The sequence below is a fragment of the Antechinus flavipes genome, chromosome 1 (genome assembly GCF_016432865.1).
Source record: "Antechinus flavipes isolate AdamAnt ecotype Samford, QLD, Australia chromosome 1, AdamAnt_v2, whole genome shotgun sequence".
NCBI lineage: Eukaryota > Metazoa > Chordata > Mammalia > Dasyuromorphia > Dasyuridae > Antechinus > Antechinus flavipes.
Window position 1 is genome coordinate 652876208 of NC_067398.1, and position 20214 is coordinate 652896421.

The window sequence follows — 20214 nt, forward strand, 5'->3', positions numbered from 1 at the left end:
GGCGCCGCCTGCGGAGGAGACGGTGTGAGGGTCCGGCTCGGCGGGCACGACTCCCTCCCCCCGGCTGCTGGCCGCTCCGCGCCCCCCACTCACAGCCCTCCCGGTACAGCGCCCGAAAGTTGAGGAATTTCCCGTTGATGTGGCGTAGGTGCGCCGAGACCCGGCGGAGCTGGCCTGGCGAGTCCCAGCCCGGGTCAAGGCCGGCCATCCGGCGCGCAGTCGCCTCCACGGGGCCCAGGCATCGGGCTTGCGCGGGGGGCTCCCCGCCGGCCCCAGGCCGGCTCCTAGCTTGCTGGTATTTGTGGCCCATGGGCTGCCCTTGGCCCCGGCCGGCTCCGGGCCTCCCGAGAGCTCCGGAGGTCCGGGAGCCCAGTGATGCCGCTCCTGGGTAGCTTTCCCGGGGGCTGCCCCAGCCAGGTCATGTTCAGGTGGCCGGGCCACATTCCAGATCCTGGCTGCCAAGCTAAGTGTTAACCCCTCCCTGGCTGGGAGCTCGCCAAGCAGGGGAGGAACCTCATAAAGGGAAGGGGAGGCACTACTCCCGGGGCTTGAAATCTGGGCCAGGGAGTCGCAAGGCCCCGGCTGAAGCCCACTCATCTGGTTCTGTTCCTGCCACACCGTGACATCACCAGCCATTAGCAGGTGGAGGGAGAAGTTGTGACACGGGGAGAAGGATCTAGATCATTTTTTGTTGGCTCCAGAGTCTTAAGGGGAAAAGAAAAAACCTCTTGCCATTAAAAAAAAAAAAGTTAAGGGGAGAGTTAACGCAGGCCGAATGGGTTCAGCAGCAGCTCGGGAGGTACCAGCTAGACCAGTTGTTTGGAATGGACAGAGGGTGGGACTCTGGGTGAGGAAGGAAGCCTTACAGAAACCAGCCAAGCAGGCTGAGGTAGCTTCACTTGTCTGCACTGTCTGCCCTTCCCCCCTTCCCAAATCCAGGAACTCCTCTCCAAAAAGAGTTCTGAAATCTCTCATCCCATCATAACAACAGACAGCTGAGTCTCATGTTAATTTTAAAATACGCTGATGCCGCTTTATTTACCAAAGGGGGAGGGAATAGAGCAGGGGGCCACAGTACAAAAGGTTCCCACTTAAGTCTGTCCTAGAACATCACTTAGAACGTTGATGGGCAGGGGGTGGTCACTGCTCCTCCCTATAGTCTGGGCTCATCCAGGCCCCCATCCTGGGGTGACATGGTCGCCTGTCCATGGTCCTGGGAAGGAGGGCCTTAGGTTCAGGCTCATGAAGGCACTTTCATCTTCGGGCTCCCCAAGAAGAACTGAAGGACACGGTCTACCAGAAGGGCCACGCAGAAGTCAAACAGCAAGACCTGAGCAATCACCAGCTTGAACTGGAGGATGTGGAAAGAGCATTAGAAGTGGGAGAGAATCCAGCTAACTCTACTAGAAACTTCCCTGGGATCTTGGGGGAAATGGAGTGGGATGGAAAGAATGCCAAGGGACTGGACTAGAAGGCTTTAAGAGGTCAGTGTTCACTGGGGGGTAGGGGGAACTCCAAAGGACTAAAGTGGGGCACCAGAGTCAGAACTAGCTTGAATGGAGGTTGTTCTTACCTCCACAGGAATGTCCACAAGCCCAAACTGGCTGTTGAAGTCAGGGGAGGAGCCCAACAGGAGACCAGCAACAGCAGCAGTGGATATACCAAGGCTCCACAGAAGGGGCTTGTTCTCCCGAAGGCTCTCCATGAATGGGGGACCCTGAGGGAGGCCAGGGTCACTCAAACCCCTTGCCCTAACCACCTCCTGGGGCTTGGGGTAGTCAGTGGGGTGGGGTTTTGCGAGAATTAGGGTCTTCCCAGGACTGGTATTATAGGGGAAGGTACATTGGTAGAATTTGGGGGCCCTAGAGGGCTGGAGTGGATCCTATGGGGTCAATTCAATAGGAGAGGCCTCACCTTATAGTTGATGGCAAAAGTGGCCATCTGCATAGCCATGGCCATGATATACACAGTGCTGTTGACCAGGCTCGGCTCAAACTCTTTGTATAAATCCACAAACTCCTCTTTCCTAGAGAAGAAGGGAAGATTAGCACTCGGTGGACAAGGATTAGGATGGAAGACATCATTCTCTAAAAAGTTATTAGAGGGAGAACAAAGAGAAAGGCACAACTACTCACTTGCCAGGGCTCCGGGCCTGAGCCCCCTTGTACAGGTAGATGAGACTCAGAAAGTGCACAAGAAATTGCAAGAGCACGGTGAGGACGGTGTACAGATTGAAGATGTTGGGCAACGGCCGCTCTGGGGACAGTGTCTTCAAGGGCTGGGGGGTTAGAAAGGTCTCTGCTCATCCTTGCTCTGGAGAGAAGGAAGCAGGACAGAGCCCAGACTCCCAAGGGCAAAAAGGGAATGCACCTTCAATTTCCTTCAATTATAACTCACCTCTTTCAGAAGGCTTTAACCCTTGCCCCATAGCCCTCAAAATGTTTTAGACTTCACAGAATTAACAACTCTCTGTGATTGTCTTTGACCCCCATCCTTTCTGTACTGACTGCAGCAGTTCTGCTCCGTACAGACCAGACGTATTACCCCGTCTCTCCCACAATGATTATCTGCTTGCCTGTATCACCTCCACAAACCTTGGAGCGGGAGATGAAGAGAAAGCAGCCAGCCAGTAGCAGACCCTGCAGTGTGGCCTGAAAGTCACTGAACTTGACCCCTTCCAGGTACAGGACACTCTGGCTGTAGGCAAGGATGAGCGCATTCAGTGCAAGGATTTTAAACATCTGTAGTGTGGTCACCAGAGTGCACCTGCCTTGTTTGATGACATGACAGACTGGGAGAGAGGAAGAAGAGAGGATTTCAGTCAGGCTTGAAGGAGCTAACATTTAAAACAAAAACAAAAAAACCTCTTGTCCTTCAAGGAATAAGATAAGACCAGCACTGGGCCAGAGGTTGAGAAGACAGCAGTGAAGCATCATCTAGTATTAGGGGTCAATCCAGGAGGCAGGGATGCAGTTGGGCATCAAAATGGCTTAAGGAGAATGAATGAGTGAACAGTGACTGAGGAGCCAGTCTCTACTGGTAAGGGGAGGTAACCATAAATACTATGTGCCTTGGGGCTTGGATACTCACTACACTGAATAGAAGAGAGCTTAGAGGTGAAGGGGGCTGCTATGCTAGCATCTCCCAGCTTCACAACAGGGGCATGGTCCTCCTCTAGGTCTCTTAGCACCTGGTTGAGTCGCTCCTGCAGATAAGGAAATAAACATGTCCATGTCATCTCTCAGAGGGGCCCACTGCCTACCCCAACCCACTTCTTTAGACTGTCTCAGCCATCTCACATACTCGCTGAAGATTTAGTTGCTCCTCCCGTGCAGGCCGATGTTTTACTAGCCTCGAGCTCATTCTCACGCTGCCACTGCTCAGAGGGAGTCTCCCATCACTGGGACCATCCCTGGGCCTTCGACGCCTTTCAAATATCCGTTCTGGGGCATTGGCCAATAGAGCAACTCCTGAAAGGTACAAGAAAGGCTGGGAAAAGAGGATATGTGTACCTCCCCTCCCTGATGGAAAATATTGGGGGACTCTGGGGAAGAGTGTGAAGTATTCTGGTCAAAGGAACAGCCACACAACTTAGTCATTACTATATACTTCCTAGAAATCCACCATGCCACCTAAAACTTCCATCTGTCTCAATGAGTCCCCATTGTCCCCCACACCCTTACACTAGAAGCTCTATAGGTAGGCAGATATACATGACTCCCTATTCAGACTGGGGGTCTCACCCACCACCCTTTCCCTTACCCACATCCGCATGCTTCAATGCCCCAACATCATTGGTGCCATCCCCACACATCAGGGTTACGTAGCCAAGCTCCTTTAGGCTAGTGATGACAAACTCCTAGGACAGGAGGGGGAGTGATCAGCAGAGGAAAGCCTATAATGGTCCCTTCTCCCCAACCCCTAGCCAGGCTCCAAGATCACCTTCTGTTTGGGAGCGACTCGAGCAAACACCTGTACGTGGGGAATGAGCTTGAGCAGGTAATGATGGTCAGAAGCCTGGAGGTGGGCAAGGCCATCCCCTGTGAGGCACAATGCGTAATCTGAAGTCAACTCCTTTGTGGAGCTCTGGATGAGTGGGAGGGTGATGGTGCCATCAATGGACTGCCACTGCCACTCGGAGCCTGCAACACATCAGGAGCCACATGGTAACTAAGTGGGAATACTCTCCTTTTTGGGCCTTTGGGATGCTATGAGCCTTAGTGGTTCTCCTGTCCCTAAACCTTTCTTCTCTAACCTCTTTGCTGGCTCCCTTTCCTTCTAACCTCAGACAAGCAAACAATCTCCTTGTCTTCAACTTCCATCACTATGCAAATAATTCCTAAATGTTTATCTCCTTCCTTGGACTCAAGTTTCCACATTTCCTTTATTTTAAATTTCTTATAAAGGAAACGAGCATTTCCACTTGCAAAAAGAATAGAAAAAGAGGAATGTACATGAAACTGTGAATCTTTGTAACATGCAGCTTGCCCTCTCAAGTATGTATTTAATTAACTAAATAACTATGCTCATATATATTTCCTTCTGGCCTTCATTGTTTTCTTCCGTGCACTTAAAAAATACTTTAATTACCCTATTTTTCCTTTGTTCTTTTTTGTCAGTTCTTGCTAATTTCCTTTCTCTCATCAATCCCCTTCCACCTCAAAAAAAAAAAAAAAAAAAAAAAAAGCAAGAAAAAGAAAAACGCTTATAAATGATCATGTAATGTTTAACATATATTGGGTCAATTGCCTTCTAGGGAGGGGGGGTATAGGGGTTGGGAGAGAAAAAATTTGGAACACAAGGTTTTGCAAGGGTAGATGTTGGAAATTATCTATGCATATGTTTTAAAAATAAAAAGCTTTAATAAAAAATTTATAAATGATTATGTAAAATCTAGCACAATGAACTCCCTCATTGACTTCATTCAAAAACCATTCTCATACTACAGATATAGCATTCCATCATTGGGCTTCTGGAATTTTGGTTGGTCACTGACTTGACCAGAATTCTTAGATCTTCCAAACGTATTTTTTCTGTACAACATTGTACAGATGTTCTCCTGATTTTACTTAGTCCACTGTCAAAGTCGACACGAGTCTTGTAAGTTTCTCTGAAACTAGTTCTTTCATCATTTCTTATGTTGCAATTCACTTACCATCCCAATTCATGGGCATCTTCTTTGTTTCAAGTCCTTTGCTACAAATAAGCAAGTTCCATATTTCTAACCAATATCTCTAGATAAACTCACTCCATTGTATGGACTATGTTCACTACAAATTTATGTCGACTGGCAAATGGTTTTCACTGTCTTTATAAGGATCCTTTAACTTTTCTCTTATATTTATTGTTTTATTATTATACACCCTTATACTAGTATACATTACACTATGACTACTGTTTACTCCTTCACTCCCTCTACTATCATCACCTCTACCTTCCTCTAACTTTATTGAGAAAAGTTAAGCTTCCTATTGCAAGCCCCATTCCCCCACTTCAGCTAAAATCCTTCAAATCAACTACTTGTGCTCTGGATCCCAACTTCATCTATTCAATTCTTTCTGGAGCCCACTTTTCCACTCATCCCTTCTTTCTCATGTACTGGCATCTTTTCTACAGCCTACAAACATTTCAGAATCTCCTTATTCGTAGAAAAAAGGTTTCACTGATTGTACCTCAAGCTATCATCTCATATGTCTTCCCCTCCTACAAAGACAAAATATCCTGAAAAAGCTATTTATGCCAATCTAAAACTTCTCCCCTACAAGGTTTTACTCTATTTTCTATCTTTTTGCCCCTTTCTTAGTTCTTATGTCTATAGATTTGGACTACTCTCTCCTCTCTCAACTTTTGGAACCCTTCACTCTGGTTCTCCTCCTCCCTACCGTTCCTTCTCAGCCTCTTTTGTTGGATTAGGACCTCCAAGGCTTGGTCCTGCAACTCCTCTATCCTTTCCTGGCTTCCAGCATTTCAATGAACATCCTTATAAAGAAGACACCTAAATGTACCCATTCCAATCCTTTTGAATTATTTCCAATAGCCTGAGCTCCTGCAATAGCTTCCTCAACGTTTTCTGTGCAGTTTCCAATCTCTAATCTCTAACTCATTTTTGTCTGAGCTATCAAAATCCTTTTTCCTAAATCAGAGGATTAACATTGTTATCCTGCTAAAACATCTTCAGTGGCTATTACCTCTAAGCTAAAATACTTACTTATCGCCTTGGAATTTAAAGTCTGTCCTAGGGAGTTTCAGGGAAACCAGGAAAAATTTGTATGAACTGATAAAGAATGAGGTAAGAACAATTTACCAGATAACATGACAAAGGGGAAAAAAAAAGATTTTGAAAAATCAGGATTGTAAAAAAAGAAACAAACAAAAGGTAACTAAGTACACTAAGAGAATGCCAGAAGGAAACAGACAAGCAGAACAGCTTTGAAGGCTACATGTTAAAATGATTACATACAAGGAAAAGCTGCAGAAAACAGAAACTCACAGTTTCATGTACAATTTTCTTTCTTTTTTAAAAAATATTACTTTGTATGTAGGAATGTTCATTTTATTTGGTGTTGGCTAAATTCAGAATTAAAAATAAAGTTATTTTACAATCTGCCTCCAAACTTATTTCACTTTATTTCTCTATTACAAAAATTCTATTACAGCCAAACTGGTCTCACCTCAGCCTTTCCCCTCTGGACCTGCCATGGCCCCTGCAGCTGCCCATGCCTAGAACTCCCTCCTTCTTTTTTTCTGTCTCCAGGAATTTATGCCTTCCTTTAAAAGGCCCAGTATAATCTGTGCTTGTCTGAAGCCTTTACTAACCATCACTAGGTTAAAGCTTTCTCGTCCCTGGAATTATTTTTTATTTACTTATGTAAGTTCTCTGAGTGTAGGGATATTTTTTCTACAAATGACAATGACTAGCATAGGAAGGAATTTATTAAGTATCTTTTGGATTAAATGTCCCATAGGCATCACAAAAACTGTACATGGCTAAATTTAGGACCATAATCTCCCCTTTTACTCCAACTCCACCCAATCAATCCACTTAAGAGTTTCTACCACTGCCACCACAATCCCTTTCCTGCTGATCCTATCACCAAAGTGTAAGTCTTCATTACTGTGTCTGGATTACTATATTATCCTCTCTCCTTGCATTTAAGTCTCTCCTCATCTATCTTCACAAGTCACCAGACCAAACTAAGAATCAGACTATCAGACCATTTGCCACTATGTTTAACTTCATTTTGCAACTGAGTAAACTTATTCTTAAAAGGTCAAGTACTCTATTGCTAGTTTCTATTCAGTTCTAACATTTACTAAAGCACCAACTTTGCACAAAGTATCATGCATATACAAAGATAAAGTTCCCAGACCTCAAGGAGCTTAATTTTACAAGAGGAGAATATGAAAGATTTATGAAGCAATAAATACAAAACATATACAAAATTGCACCAAGTAACTTTGAGAAGAGAGTACCAACAGCAAGAGAGAATCAAGAAAAGGCTTAGGTGGGAAGTGTGCTCTGAGGAAAAGGATTCTGAAAGAAGATTGTGTGAAAGAAAGTAACAGGAGGAAGACTGTACATGGAGAAGCTTTGCTGTGGAAAGCTTCAAGTGTCAGGTTAAGAAGTTTGTATTGAATTCCAGAGGCAGTCCAAGGAGCTATTACAGATCTGTGAGGAGGGAAATGACATGGTCAGATCTATGCTTTAAGAATAAGAAGTTTAAAAGCTGTGTAAAAGATGAACTTCAATGGGGGGAAAGAATGGAAACTGGAAGACTAATTAATTAAATATGATGAAGATCTGAAACAGGCTGAGCAGAATATGAGAAGGGAGACATTGCAGAGAGAGAATTGACAAGACCTAGAACCTGAGAAGCTGTTGGGGAAGATGGGTTTACCTAAATGAAAGCCTTGAGGAGGACTTCAAGGTTGTAAATCTAAGTGAGTGGCAGAGTAGTACCAAACACAGAAATAGGAAAAGCTAGAAGGAAATAAATGAGCTTTGCTTTGAATATGTTGAGTTTGAAATACCTATGAGACATCCCAATGGAGAGATTCAAACAAAGGGCTGGCATTCAAGAAAAAAGATCAATCAGATATATAGATCTGAGTCACCTGCAAAGAGATGATAATTTAACCAATGGGAACTGATGAGATCATCGAGAATGTAAATAGATAAAAGAATTGGACCAGAGCCCTGAGGATCATCCACACTTAGCTGGTAATGATTCTAAGTCATTTACCCATAAGCAAAACTATCTTCTTCAACTGTCTTGAGGTATTTATATCTGAATCTGACATTGGCACTTTAAATTAAATTCATCTAAAACAAAACTTATATTGTTTCCTAGACATCTAGCATCAGCAGCATCACAGCACAGGCAGTTTTCCAAATTCATAACTTTTGGCCTATTCCTTCCTCTCCTTCCTTGTCTGTCTAGTACCAGATTCCACTGAGTCTACTTCTGCAACACTTCCTGAATCTTTTCTCTTCCCTTTATCTCTCCAGTACTACCAGCCTTCATTGAGGACCAACCCTCATTTCTACCTTCCTGCAATGCTGTGATACCTTCAGAGTTCTTCCCAACTCCAACCAGTCTCTTCTAAAACTGTCTTGGTACAGCTTCCAGAATAACCTTCCTTAGGCATAAAAATAGCAAAAAAATAACTTCTTGGCTAAAACACCTGCAAGTGGCTTCCTAATGCTTACCAACTAAGGTTACTTTAAATTTTCTACCATCTGACTCCCCCTGACTTTTTCATGTCCTGTAGGTGAGAGTCAAAAGATGTTTGGGAAAGGTGAGAGACAGGGAGACTCAGAACTAGCTGAAATCAAAGACTCTCACTATCCATTAATGGGCCAATGAAAACTGGCAGTACTAATAGCTCAAGCCTTGGTCGTGGACAACTTCAAATTTGTATCAATAACTTGCCCATGAAACCAGGAAGGGTAATTAACACAGCTCTGACTGATAGTTTTCAATTCAATAAAGCAAAATTTAACAAGTATTTATAAATATTATTTTCTATGGGATTAAAAACATTCATTTCATAAACATGAGATAGGGAAGAATGTCTAGATATGTGAAAACAATCTGTGAATCTTAAGGTATCAAACACAATGAATCAGTATTACTTGGCAGTCAAAAAGAAAACAAAACAAAATAAGCAATGACATGGCCTTGGGCTTCATTATTCAGTGGCGCAAGACCCAGAGTGAGTGAATAATCTGGCTTCAACATACTTTGATCAAACACGGAGTACTGTTGAATTGTGGCACCACTATTTAGGAAGGTCACTGACATGCCAGTGTCTCTAGGAGACAGGCAACAAAGAGACTGAGGGGACTAGAAGTCAGCGCAGGAAAGTACTGGAGGGAAATGAGGGCTAAGCATTGAGAAGAGGACTTGGAAAGGAAAAAGGGGAAGAAGTTGTATTCCAAGATTTGCAGGGCAATCACGAGGAAGTATTACCACTTGTTCAGTATGGCTACAGATGACAAAGCCAGGAACAATGGTGCAAGTTACAGAAACAAATTTCAGTTTCACATATGGAAAAAAATTTTCTAAAAATCAAGAGTTGTCCCTAAGTGGAATAGGCAACAATGGTGAGCTTTTCCCTCAAAGCAGAGGTGTTTTTAAGAGGGTCTTTTTTTTTCAGGCAAAACTGAAACTTGATGGTTTCTAAGGTTCCATTCAAATCATAATATGATTTATGATTTTTTCTTCACACAGGAAGTTTCAAATTAAACCAAGATAACTTTCTTCTTCCTGAAACATGCTGTGCTCTCACCTCAATGTGTTTGCTCAGATTTTTCTCAAGCCTGAAATATCTTCTTTCTCTTTGGATTTTTAATTCTGACTTTTTTTCAAATGCCACCTCTAACAGACATCTTCCCAGCACCTGCCTGGTTGGCATCGACCTTCCTCTTTATACTTCACTAAACACTTTTTTTGTTTTTAAATCCTTTTAAAGGACAAATCCAATCTGATTTGTGTTGCTATCATTTCTTCCTACTAGACTGACAGCTTTTCAAGTATAGGTATGATGTATCTTCTCAGCAAATAGTAAGAGTTTAATAAATGCTTATAATTATTCTGAAACCACTTTTCTGAGTTACTCAGCATAAATTATGCCAATACTGATTTTAAGTAAATCATATGAGCATCATTTCTCTAGCCACAGAGACCCAAAAGGGATTCAAGAGCCACATGTAGAATAAAGAACTGATGAGATTGGTTAGTCTAAATCTGGTAAACAAGCAGTCTGCCCAGAGTTTGGGTGGCCCTGCAGGAAGCCCCTCAGGACACTACCTTGCTCTACCTTATGACCACACTGCTTACTGCAACTAGGGAGTAACAGAGGGACATCCTGTCACTTGCACAGAATCCCAAACTTACCTTTCTCGGTGGGGGCCTGTAGGATTAAGGTGTGCTCCTTCTCAATGAAGTGCAGCTCTTGGGCCACATGACAGGCTGTAAGCGGGTTGTCACCTGTGATCATGACCACCTGGAGGGACAGATTATGGCTTATAAGGGGAGTATCCAGAAAGAATAAGGAGGGGGAATGACAGCTTGTAGTACAATCAATACAGCAAAGGGGCCTGTTACCAGGAGGACCTGAGTTCAAATGTAGCCTCAGATAGTTTGATAAGCCTGGGAAGGTGGATTCCATGGCCTCTCAGGGGGCCTTTTAGTTCTGTTTCTATAATTCTAAGAAGTATGAATAGGGCCAGACATGGAATAAGGTTAAAGGTCTCAAGAAAGGAAGCAGCCATACCCTGTGTGATGCATTTTGGATCTCCCGAATCACAGCTTTGGAATCAGCTTTGAGTGGGCAGGAAACAACAATGAAACCCACAAATTTCAGGTGGCATTCCAGAGTTTCACGTTTGACCTCTCTCACCTAAGCAAAAGTCAGAGAAGGTAGGTTAGCTAAAATAGTGGAGACAAGGCTGAGCTACAGACCAAGGCAGCTACTACTACTATACCCAGAGCTACAGGTCTATGCCACAGGAGAGTGGGAAGGCTGGATACCTGCTGATGAGTGAGATGGCCCAATTCCTTATATCCCAGAGCAAGGATGCGGGCCCCTTCCCTGGAGATCTCAGTATGAATGCTTTGATAGTCACTCGGGCACTGAGAAAACTAGGAGAAAAAGAAAAACTTAATTATAAACTGACCAACGCAACCACAGAGGTCTCTGGCCACCCATATGGCCAGTAGCCCCCCAGGTATACTCCAGAGCAATAGGAAGCCATGTATTGCCTGAGCCTCTCTTGTCTCAGGTACATGGTCAGCCTTGTGGGAAAGCACCAGGGTGGTGCTCACCATGGGATGCAGGGTCTCAGGGGCCCCCTTCACTGCAGCGATGTAACACAGGTCAGTGGACCCCATCTTCTCATAGGAGGCCAGCACGGACATTCGCTTCAGGGCACTGGCAAAATGAAAGCGCTGGTGAATTTTCAGTCCCTGAGTTTTAATACTTCTGGGGAAAACTTTCTCATCTGGAAACAAATAAGCAGGAGTCCTGAGGGGTTTCACTCATTAAGCAGCAAGGATACCACCCCTCCACCCCAAATCCACTCTCATGTCCCACTGCCTCCCAGCCTTGCTACTATGGTCTCCAATGAGGCTGCTCCGAACCAACCTGAACCTCCACCCCCTTAGCCTCGGCCTGGGCATAAATTCTAATCCCAACAGGAGAACTCATTCTCGTGTGCTCCCTCCCAAGACAGTCCCCTGAATAACCGGTAACATCAAGTGCCTACTCACCTTTGGTAAGAGTCCACTCCACAGCTGTCAGCATGGCCTTCTCTAGAGGATCTCCTACCAAGGAGCCATCATCCAGTAGCACTAGGGAGTGGCATGTGGCCAGGGCCCGGTGTGTTTCTACAGGAATATTGGACACTGGCGTCACCTCCTTCCCATCTCTGCAACGATGGGAAACAGCCAGCCAGGTTACAGTGTGGAGACAGGGCTGCACATGCCTCTCCCAACCTCCCACCCAACGAGTGTATTTTCCCAAAGGGATAGCTAGGCATCCAATATCCTAGTCAGGCTCCTAAGAGCCAGCTTTCCTAAGGAAAGCCTTGAACAACAAGAAATCAGGAAACTAAGGAAGACAGAAAAGACTGAACGAGCTCTCTACTGAGACTGACATGCCATTCTGGACTATGAGCGACAAATCTCTACCACAGGCACTAGAATCTGTCCTAGACCACTCTAGTTATGCCCTTGACTGCCATGTTGTCATCTATACATAAGACATTAAGGTCCCTCAGTCCTGAGTTAGGCTTTTCATCCTCCTCCGGCACAGATTAGCCCTCCCCTGGTTACTCACTTGAGCCCAGCCACACCGCGAACCACAAGGCTGTCACTGGTGAGGGTGCCTGTCTTGTCAAAGCAGCACACTTCGACTTTTCCAGCAAAGGGGATCCGGAACGGCTCCGTGCAATACATGTCTGCAGGAAACAAGAGGGCGTGAAGGCCTCTGGGGCTGGCCGGCCAGCCTCTTCCTCCCACCCACACCCACCCGGACGACTCACAGAGTTTGGCCAAAGCAATGAGAGAAGTGTTAACGGCCAGAGACAGCTCGATGGGAAGCTCGGGGGGCACAACTGAGGTCAGAATCAGAGTGCATTCCAAAAACAGCTTATATCGGTTCCTGCTGGGGTCCTTGGTGCCTGGGTAGGAAACAGATAATGTGGTCTGCATCATCAGGGTCAAGGCCAAAGCAAAGAATGTGAGTCTAGCCTGACCAAATCTCAAGGCCCAGAGAACAGGGCCCTTTACCTTCAATCCAAACATATGCTGCTGCTGCAACTGCAAAGACAAGTAGGAAGAGGATGAAGATAAAAGTCTCCAGGTTGTTAGCAGTCACTCTCTTCACTCCAAAAAGGATGGTGCGAAGCAGTTTGCCCTGGAAGAGGCAAAATAAAGATTCTTTGAAATAGGTGGTGCACTTGAAGAGCATTGCTCTTTTTCAGATATAGAGCAGAGCAGTTCTTTTTCTTTTGGCCTCAAGGATCAAAGCTTAAATCAAAGGCAAAGGTTCATAGCCCGATGGCATAATTGGAACACAGTCTCCCTCCTCCCCGCACCCCCATTTGGAACCTATGGCTACATCACACTCCCACCCACCTCACCACACAGCTGTTACCTGTGATGTATTGAAGCCAGTCCTTAGAACGTAGGCCACACAACCATTGTCGACAGCTGCAGGAGGCAACCAGGTAATTAAAAGGTTGTGTGATCTCAGAGGAAGGAGAAACCCCTTCTCATCTGCAGAGCCTGCATTTACCCAGTACCTGTTACCAACTGTCACATACTTTACATTATCACTCAGAGGGTGAAAAAAAAACATGAACTACAGTGAGAAGCTGGAAAAACTTCTTTGATTATCCTTATTAGATCTATGGAGTACGAAGCACGGATAATTCAGAGATCATCTTGTCCTTGTTCACGTACACACACCTAAACCCATCCAAGCTGCATAGACTGTGAGTACAGATCAAAACTGGTGAGTGTGAGACCCAGACTGGGGCAACGGGGAACCAAGTTCTATTTTCAAGGGGAGAGAAATGCCTGATAGGTATGTCATCCAATGTGGGAGGTGGAAAGCAACCTACGTTTCAGCCCGGTGGTGGCTTTCTGAGGAGCAATGTGCTGCACAACCTTGGTGCCCCCAAAGATAACATGGAGGCGTGAATCAGCTTGTAAGTCCAGCACATGGTCTGGGTCCAGGTCCTCAATTGGTTCCTGCAATAAGAGCACTGGTGAGCTTCAGTACTGAACTGTCTCCCAAGTCCCCACATCACAGCTGGACTTCTATTTCTCTTGGTTCACCTTCATCTGGGGTACTGATTCTCCAGTAAGCATGGCTTCATCCACAATGCAGCGGCCCCGAAGCAACAGCACGTCACAGGGGACGAGGTTCTCATGTGGGGAGCGACCTATTGGAAAAGAGGGATATCACCAGAAGACAAAGCCCATTTGAATCACAACTCCCTGACCACCATACACAAGGAAAAAACAAGACGGCCCAGTTGTCCCTAGGACAGGGAAGAAAGTAATATATTTCAGGATAATCAAGGACAAGTGTTACATGTGGGCTCTTTTTCTTCATCTACCACCAAACTGATGCAACATCATCTAGAAACCCCTTCCCTAAGTCTTAGTTCCCTCAAATAGAAAAGGAAATGACTAGACTACATAAGCTCTAGATTGTCGGGAGGACAGAGGAGAGGGGGAAGAAGCTGTGTCTGAGAACTTGGATTCCTTTGCACCCAAAATGTTACCAATGGAGACGATGTCTCCAGGTATGATCTCATCACTGGAAATTGCTCTCCACTTTCGGCTCCGATAAACCTGCCAGAATGAGATACGATGGTAGTGAATAAGGAACAACTAACAGTTCTAATCTTCATCTAGTTCCAATCTTAATCCAAGTCTAGCCATACCCAACTATATATGTTATGGCCCATAACAGATCACCAACTCCTCCCCTTGAGTTTTGCCTAGAGGACTTCTTGGGTAAGCTAGTTATCCATAAAGCTGAGCTAGTTTAGCTCATCCTATATCATACCTGGATCATGTATGGCTTATTGCCCATCTTTCGAATCTCTGACATATTCCTCATCTGCTGCTGTACCAGGGATGCCTCAAAGGCAACCAACATGGAGAGGGTGAAGACACTGTAGTACCAGTACTCATCTAGGCACCATAGCCCCACACAAAACACCTGGGGAGGACCAGGAAACACAGGGATTAATCAGGATTACTCTGTCTTATTTGCAAAAATTATGGCAGGAAAAAGAACCTTGACCCCTGGGAGGGTAGGGCAGGGGTTTCAGAAGATGGGGAAAATAGTTGGCCTGCTTATTCCTCAAACTAAGGTGCCTGTCAAATAATCCAGGGTTGAACTAACAAGGTTTCATTTTTTTCCCCCAAGTGAACTAATAGGAAAAATATAAGCATTGATAGGATGTAAGCTCCTTGAGGGCAGAAACTGTTTTTCATTTTGTCTTTTGATCCCCAGTGCTTACCACGGTGCCCTGTACATAGTAGGTGCTTAATAAATGCTTGTGGATTGGACTGGAGAGGAGAGGGCATGCACAGCAGCCCTAGCACCAGGGGCTGAACCTCAGAGACAACAGAGGTACCTTTACCTGAAACACAAAGAAGGGGGCTGTGGCTCTCTCTTTAAACAGCTCCGAGAACTCAGGCACCACCATCTCCGCCCTGAAAAGGAGACCAGCCCCCCCAACCCCACCAGGAAACATCAGGCTTCTGAAGGATGGCAGGGCAGCCCCCCCCCAAAATCAGATGAAACCCCCACTTCAACAACTGCTCCAGCTGCTGACAATCTTGTGAAATGTGTCTTTCCAACTTCTAGTCCAGTCTGAGAGTTAGGAAAAAAAAGTGGCAATCTGCCCCTAGAATAACTAAAGTAAATCTCTCCCTGGGCTGAGCCTGCTGTTCACTTTATTTTCATTCCCAACCCTCACTTATGGAAACCTATCTTTTGCAGAGCACCATGCTGGGCACTGGGGATAAAGGTAGAAGACATGGGCTCTGCCCTCAAGGAGCTCATGTCAGATTGGCCAGTTGAGTTTCAAAGATGAAGAGAAAAATAGAGGGCACAATATGCTAACTGTAGAGATTGTTGGAGATTTGAGGGGAGAAAGAGATCACAGAAGGACAGAGTGATCAGAAAATCTCCATGAAATAGGTGGATTTTTAGCTGAGTACTGAAGGATGAAAAGATTTAGAGAAACACCAAGGAAAGAAAACATTCCGATCATGGAGAGGTAATTATAAGCAGGAGCAGGAAAAGATGAGCAATGCTCACAGTATTTGGGGTGGGTGGAGGGAGAATAAGGATACAGTTTGGTTAGAGATGGAAGATTTGTAGAGGAGAACAGCAATACGTAAAGTTCAGATTGTAACAACTTCATACACAAGACCAAGGAGTGCAGAGAGCTCGTAGGTTATATAAAGTCATTAAAAGTTTATGATCGGGGCACCTAGGTGTCGCAGTGAATAGAGCGCCACCCCTGAAGTCAGGAAGACCTGCGTTCAAATCTGACACTTCCTAGCTGTGTGATCCTGGGCAAGTCACTTAACTCCAATTGCCTCAGCAAAAAAAAAAAAAAAAAAAAAAAAAAGCTTACTACAGGAGAGTGTCACTGTAGCATCCAAGAAACCCAGAGACTACATATGACTTCTGTGCTCTGGAAAGATTAGTCTGACATTTGAGCACAGGGTGAACTAGAAAAGCAACTACCAGGAATAAGAGAGACCTGCCAATAATCAATCTGGAGCACCTGAAGGCAAAGACTTGACGGGACTCCTGAAGAGAAGTATATTACCCAATTCAAAGGCAGGGATTAACTTGGTACCAAGGAAAACTAACAGTACATAGAAAAGATAAGAAGTCCTTCTCAAGAAAGATCATTTTCCCACGGTGAGCAAACTCACTTGTTGGTACCATATCTCTTTTCAGCTGCTCGAATTTCTGTATCTTCCTGAAAGCCCCGGGCATTCTGGTAGCAGGAAAAGGGGCTTCCCACAGGAAAGGACACTGGAAGGAACTTCTTTTTCTCCCCTCTGTCATAGGAGTATTTGATCTTCTGAAACTCAAAGGACAGCACTTCCTGCCCACCTTCTCCCTGGAGGAACAGCTCTGGGTTATTATGTGTGTGTGATGAATGGGAATCTCTCTGGGGACCAAGTGGCTCCAGAAACCCTTCTGAGTTTATGATGCTTCCTTACCTTATCCCGATGCAAGGCTACAAGCTCAGCTGATCCATTGTTGGGAGTTGGGACCACCTTCACCAGGGTTGCTTTGCTATGATCATATTCCTGTAAATAACAAGACTTCAGGGCCTGGTAAAAGAGATCTGGGGTATAAAGTTGAATCCTATATTGTCCAATGTTGGGAAAACAAATATGCCATTTTAAAACCAAAAGAAAAAGAGGCAAGTTCTGTCATAGTTTTTTAGCTCTACCCCTCCCTCACATTCTTCAGCAGCAATCTCCACAACTCTAGGACCGAAAGATCTTGATTTGTTCCTTTTGGCAGCAAATCTTTCCCCTTGTTTCTCAGCTCCAGGCCTTCCCTTTTTGAGGGAACACATTCTCTTTGTCTGAGGACAAGGAATATCAAATGACTTAAGACTAGTTTTTGAGTAAGCATTTGCTCTTCTGTTCTTGGCGCTCTAAAGTTTCTCAAAAGGCCAGTGAGTATTCATGACCAATGCTATGTGCCTGTTCCAAGCAAGACACCTGAGACGGCTAAGAGGCAGAACAGGTGTGTGCATACCAAGAGTAAAGTTACTTTAGACCAGCTGTTGGCTACAGACAGGGGCATCCCACCAGCGCCTGGGTCGGTCTCACAATAGATCTGCCACGAGGATGGAGACTAATTAAACTAGGATTAGAAGTGGCAGCCCTCCCAAAGTTCTGGCCCAGAGCCAGGAAGTCTCCCTCCCCCAGCTCTCCTCATCCCACAACTTCCGCTGTACAAGAAAGGACTTGTCCCCAGGGTAAGGTGGCCAGAGGAAAGTGACAGGCCGTGTGGAGGTCACCAAGAATTCCACCTGGCCCGGGAATGCGGTGGGAGGGACATAACACACACCACGTGGAGGCTCGAGGGAAACCGGGACTGCCGGGGTGAGCGGAACTCCGGCGGCACCTAGGCCCGGGGGGAGGCGGGGAAGGACAGCCTAGGAGAAGGCGGAAAAGGACGTGGCCTCGGGGAGATGCTTCGTCTTACCCCCCACTTCTCCCAGCCAAAGTCCACCCTACACTACCCCCTTCTTCTTTCCCTCCTCCCTCCCCCCAGCCCGGACGCGCGTGCACTTACCGGAGCACAAGTGAGCGCGCAGTGCGCGTGCACGGACCAGTGGCCAGAGAGGACGGTGAGCGCGTGCGCGAGCCCGATGGCTGCCAGGGTGAGCAGAGCTGCCTCCGGGATCTCGGTCCAGCCGCCCGTCCAACCCCAGCAGCCGGCGGCCGCGGCGCCCAGCCAGGCCGGGTAAAGGAGTCCCACGAAGGGCAGCACTGTAAGGCGGCGTAGACGGGACAGGCGCCGGTACGGCCACACTGCGGCCACCAGTTCGTCCCCACCCGCCACCAATGCAGGCCCTGCGGGTAGCAGGAGCGGCCGCGCAGCCGGCGGCCCCCGACACGGGCCGCTACCGCCATCCGAGCCCGCCGCTGCCGCCATCTTCCTCAGCTCGGCACTCGCTTCCGGGGACAGGCGCCGGCTCACTTCCGGTATCCCCCTTCCGCGACTTCTGCACGCCGCCATCACCAGCCGACCGGAAGGGGAGGAACCCTGGGCCTTTCCAGGCACCTCGAGCACCCGTGGCGGCGGCGGCGACGAGATGTAAGTAGCGAGAGCTCAGGCTGACTGCCCGAGCCGTGGAGCCCACCGGGGCCCTCCCTTCTCTCTTTTCCTTTTCCTCCACTTAGGGAGACCAAGGCGCTCGTCCTCTCTGGGCCTCGAGGAACCATCCCGGGCCTTGTCTTCCCCTAGTCCCACGCCCCAGCCCCGCCTTCTGGGCGGTACCCTGCCCTACAGGCGGAGCTGCCTCCACTTCTCCGACTTCCCTCCTGCAGGCAGGCGGCCCTGGAGGTGACTGCGCGCTACTGCGGCCGGGAGCTGGAGCAATATGGCCAATGCGTGGCTTCCAAGCCGCAGTCGTGGCAGCGGGACTGCTACCACCTCAAGATGAGCATCGCGCAGTGCACCTCCTCCCAGTGAGTGAGGGCAGCGGGGAGGGAAGCAGGGCCAGGGGCCAGGGCCTGACTTGTAACTTCTCTCCCTTCTCCCGCCCTCTGTCCAGCCCTATCATTCGTCAGATCCGTCAGGACTGTGCTGAGCCTTTTGAAGCCTTTGAGCTGTGTCTCCGCCAGAATGAAGCTGCCGTGGGCAACTGCGCCGAGCACGTGCGGCGATTCCTGCTGTGTGCCGAACAGGTGCAGCAGCCTGCCGAGGTGGGCAGCTGGGGTCTCCGAGAGGGTTGGGTCAGAGGTCCGGGCTCCACCAACGAGCTTCGAGATAGCTCTTGGGAGGGAAGGACGAATAAGTGACTGGTGTCGTTTTCCTCCACAGCCAAAACCTCTCCAGGCGCATTGAGCACTTTTTGGGGGCCATGAAAGTATTGAGCATACGTGAACGTGGGATTTTCTCTGGAGAACCTATGGACAGTGCTTGGCTGATGATGACTGACCGGAAGTCAGTGCTGAGCCCCTGCGCCCCAGAATCCAAATAAAAGATTTGTATCGAGCTCTGGGTTCAAAAACTTGTCCTCTACCTTGGCCTCAGAGCCAAGTGAACTTCTTTAGGGTAATTGCATAAGAAAAAACTGGCTTTGTTTTTTAATTTATGAATTGTTTTCTTTGGAAAAGCTAAATGGAAATATTATTCACCTGGAGAATTACTGGACCTGTAACTTCATGAATCAAAGGACACTTAGATCTAGAGTGTGAGATGTCAGGATAACTTCTGAATAACAGCCTCATGTTCCTAATATTGGAAATTGAGCTAGATCCGGAATATCCTTCTGCTTTTCCTCTTCTGTTCCTTCCTCTAATAGAGTAAAGTAAAATGAGATAACTAAAGCAAAGTTCAGATTTTGGATTTGGATTTGAGTTAGAATTGTTCATTCCCAGCTCTGCTACTTACTAATGTAGCAGAAACAAAGTGGAGATTTCTAACTATTCAATAACTACATTTCATACCATAGGACTCAGTATGAGATTGGGAATCAGTATCTAAATTAAAATTCATTCTAGGATAGGGAAAAAGAATAAAGGCAAATTTAGATCTGGAAAACTTAAAAGGCTAGTCTGACTGGTTTTGCAGACTAAAGTCTATGGAGATTAATCTGTTTCATAGAATTTGAGTTGGATCTTAGCAGCCATATTTTGTAACCCATAAACTGAGAATCACCACTTATACCCAGCAGATGGTCATAGTATTTATTTATTGAGGCTGTACTGGGAAGAGAAACCCAGTTTCTCTCTAGGCAACCCATTTTACTTGTGGCTGTAATTGTTAGGCCTAAGATCATGCAAGTAATTTAAATGGAAGACTTCAAATTTGCATCCAAATCTGCTGTTTCCAAATTTCATTATATCATACCACAATCACTTCTTTTTTAGCTCCCCAATACTTCTAGTCATTCCCATCACTTCCACAAAT

The 20214-nt window shown here is 46.4% G+C and overlaps 2 protein-coding genes across 2 annotated transcripts; one reads left to right on the forward strand and one right to left on the reverse strand.

Annotated features, from left to right (window-relative positions):
- Positions 1-1007: 1007 nt before the first annotated feature.
- ATP13A1 (ATPase 13A1) lies at positions 1008-18315 on the reverse strand. The gene is made up of 26 exons (XM_051971459.1): positions 17869-18315; positions 16776-16865; positions 16482-16672; positions 15170-15242; positions 14587-14742; positions 14300-14369; positions 13848-13954; positions 13631-13760; positions 13162-13217; positions 12795-12921; positions 12548-12685; positions 12343-12463; positions 11775-11932; positions 11331-11506; positions 11037-11147; positions 10780-10905; positions 10401-10509; positions 3943-4142; positions 3763-3859; positions 3304-3470; positions 3091-3205; positions 2595-2791; positions 2136-2278; positions 1915-2026; positions 1574-1717; positions 1008-1351 (listed from the first exon to the last, which is right to left on the reverse strand). Exons 1-26 carry the CDS (start codon positions 18313-18315, stop codon positions 1241-1243), a joined length of 3672 nt encoding a protein of 1223 aa, XP_051827419.1. The 3' UTR covers positions 1008-1240.
- CHCHD5 (coiled-coil-helix-coiled-coil-helix domain containing 5) lies at positions 18301-19296 on the forward strand. Its single transcript, XM_051971468.1, has 4 exons — positions 18301-18393; positions 18627-18767; positions 18854-19004; positions 19123-19296. Coding segments are annotated over exons 1-4 (318 nt in total). The 5' UTR covers positions 18301-18391; the 3' UTR covers positions 19147-19296.
- Positions 19297-20214: the final 918 nt, after the last annotated feature.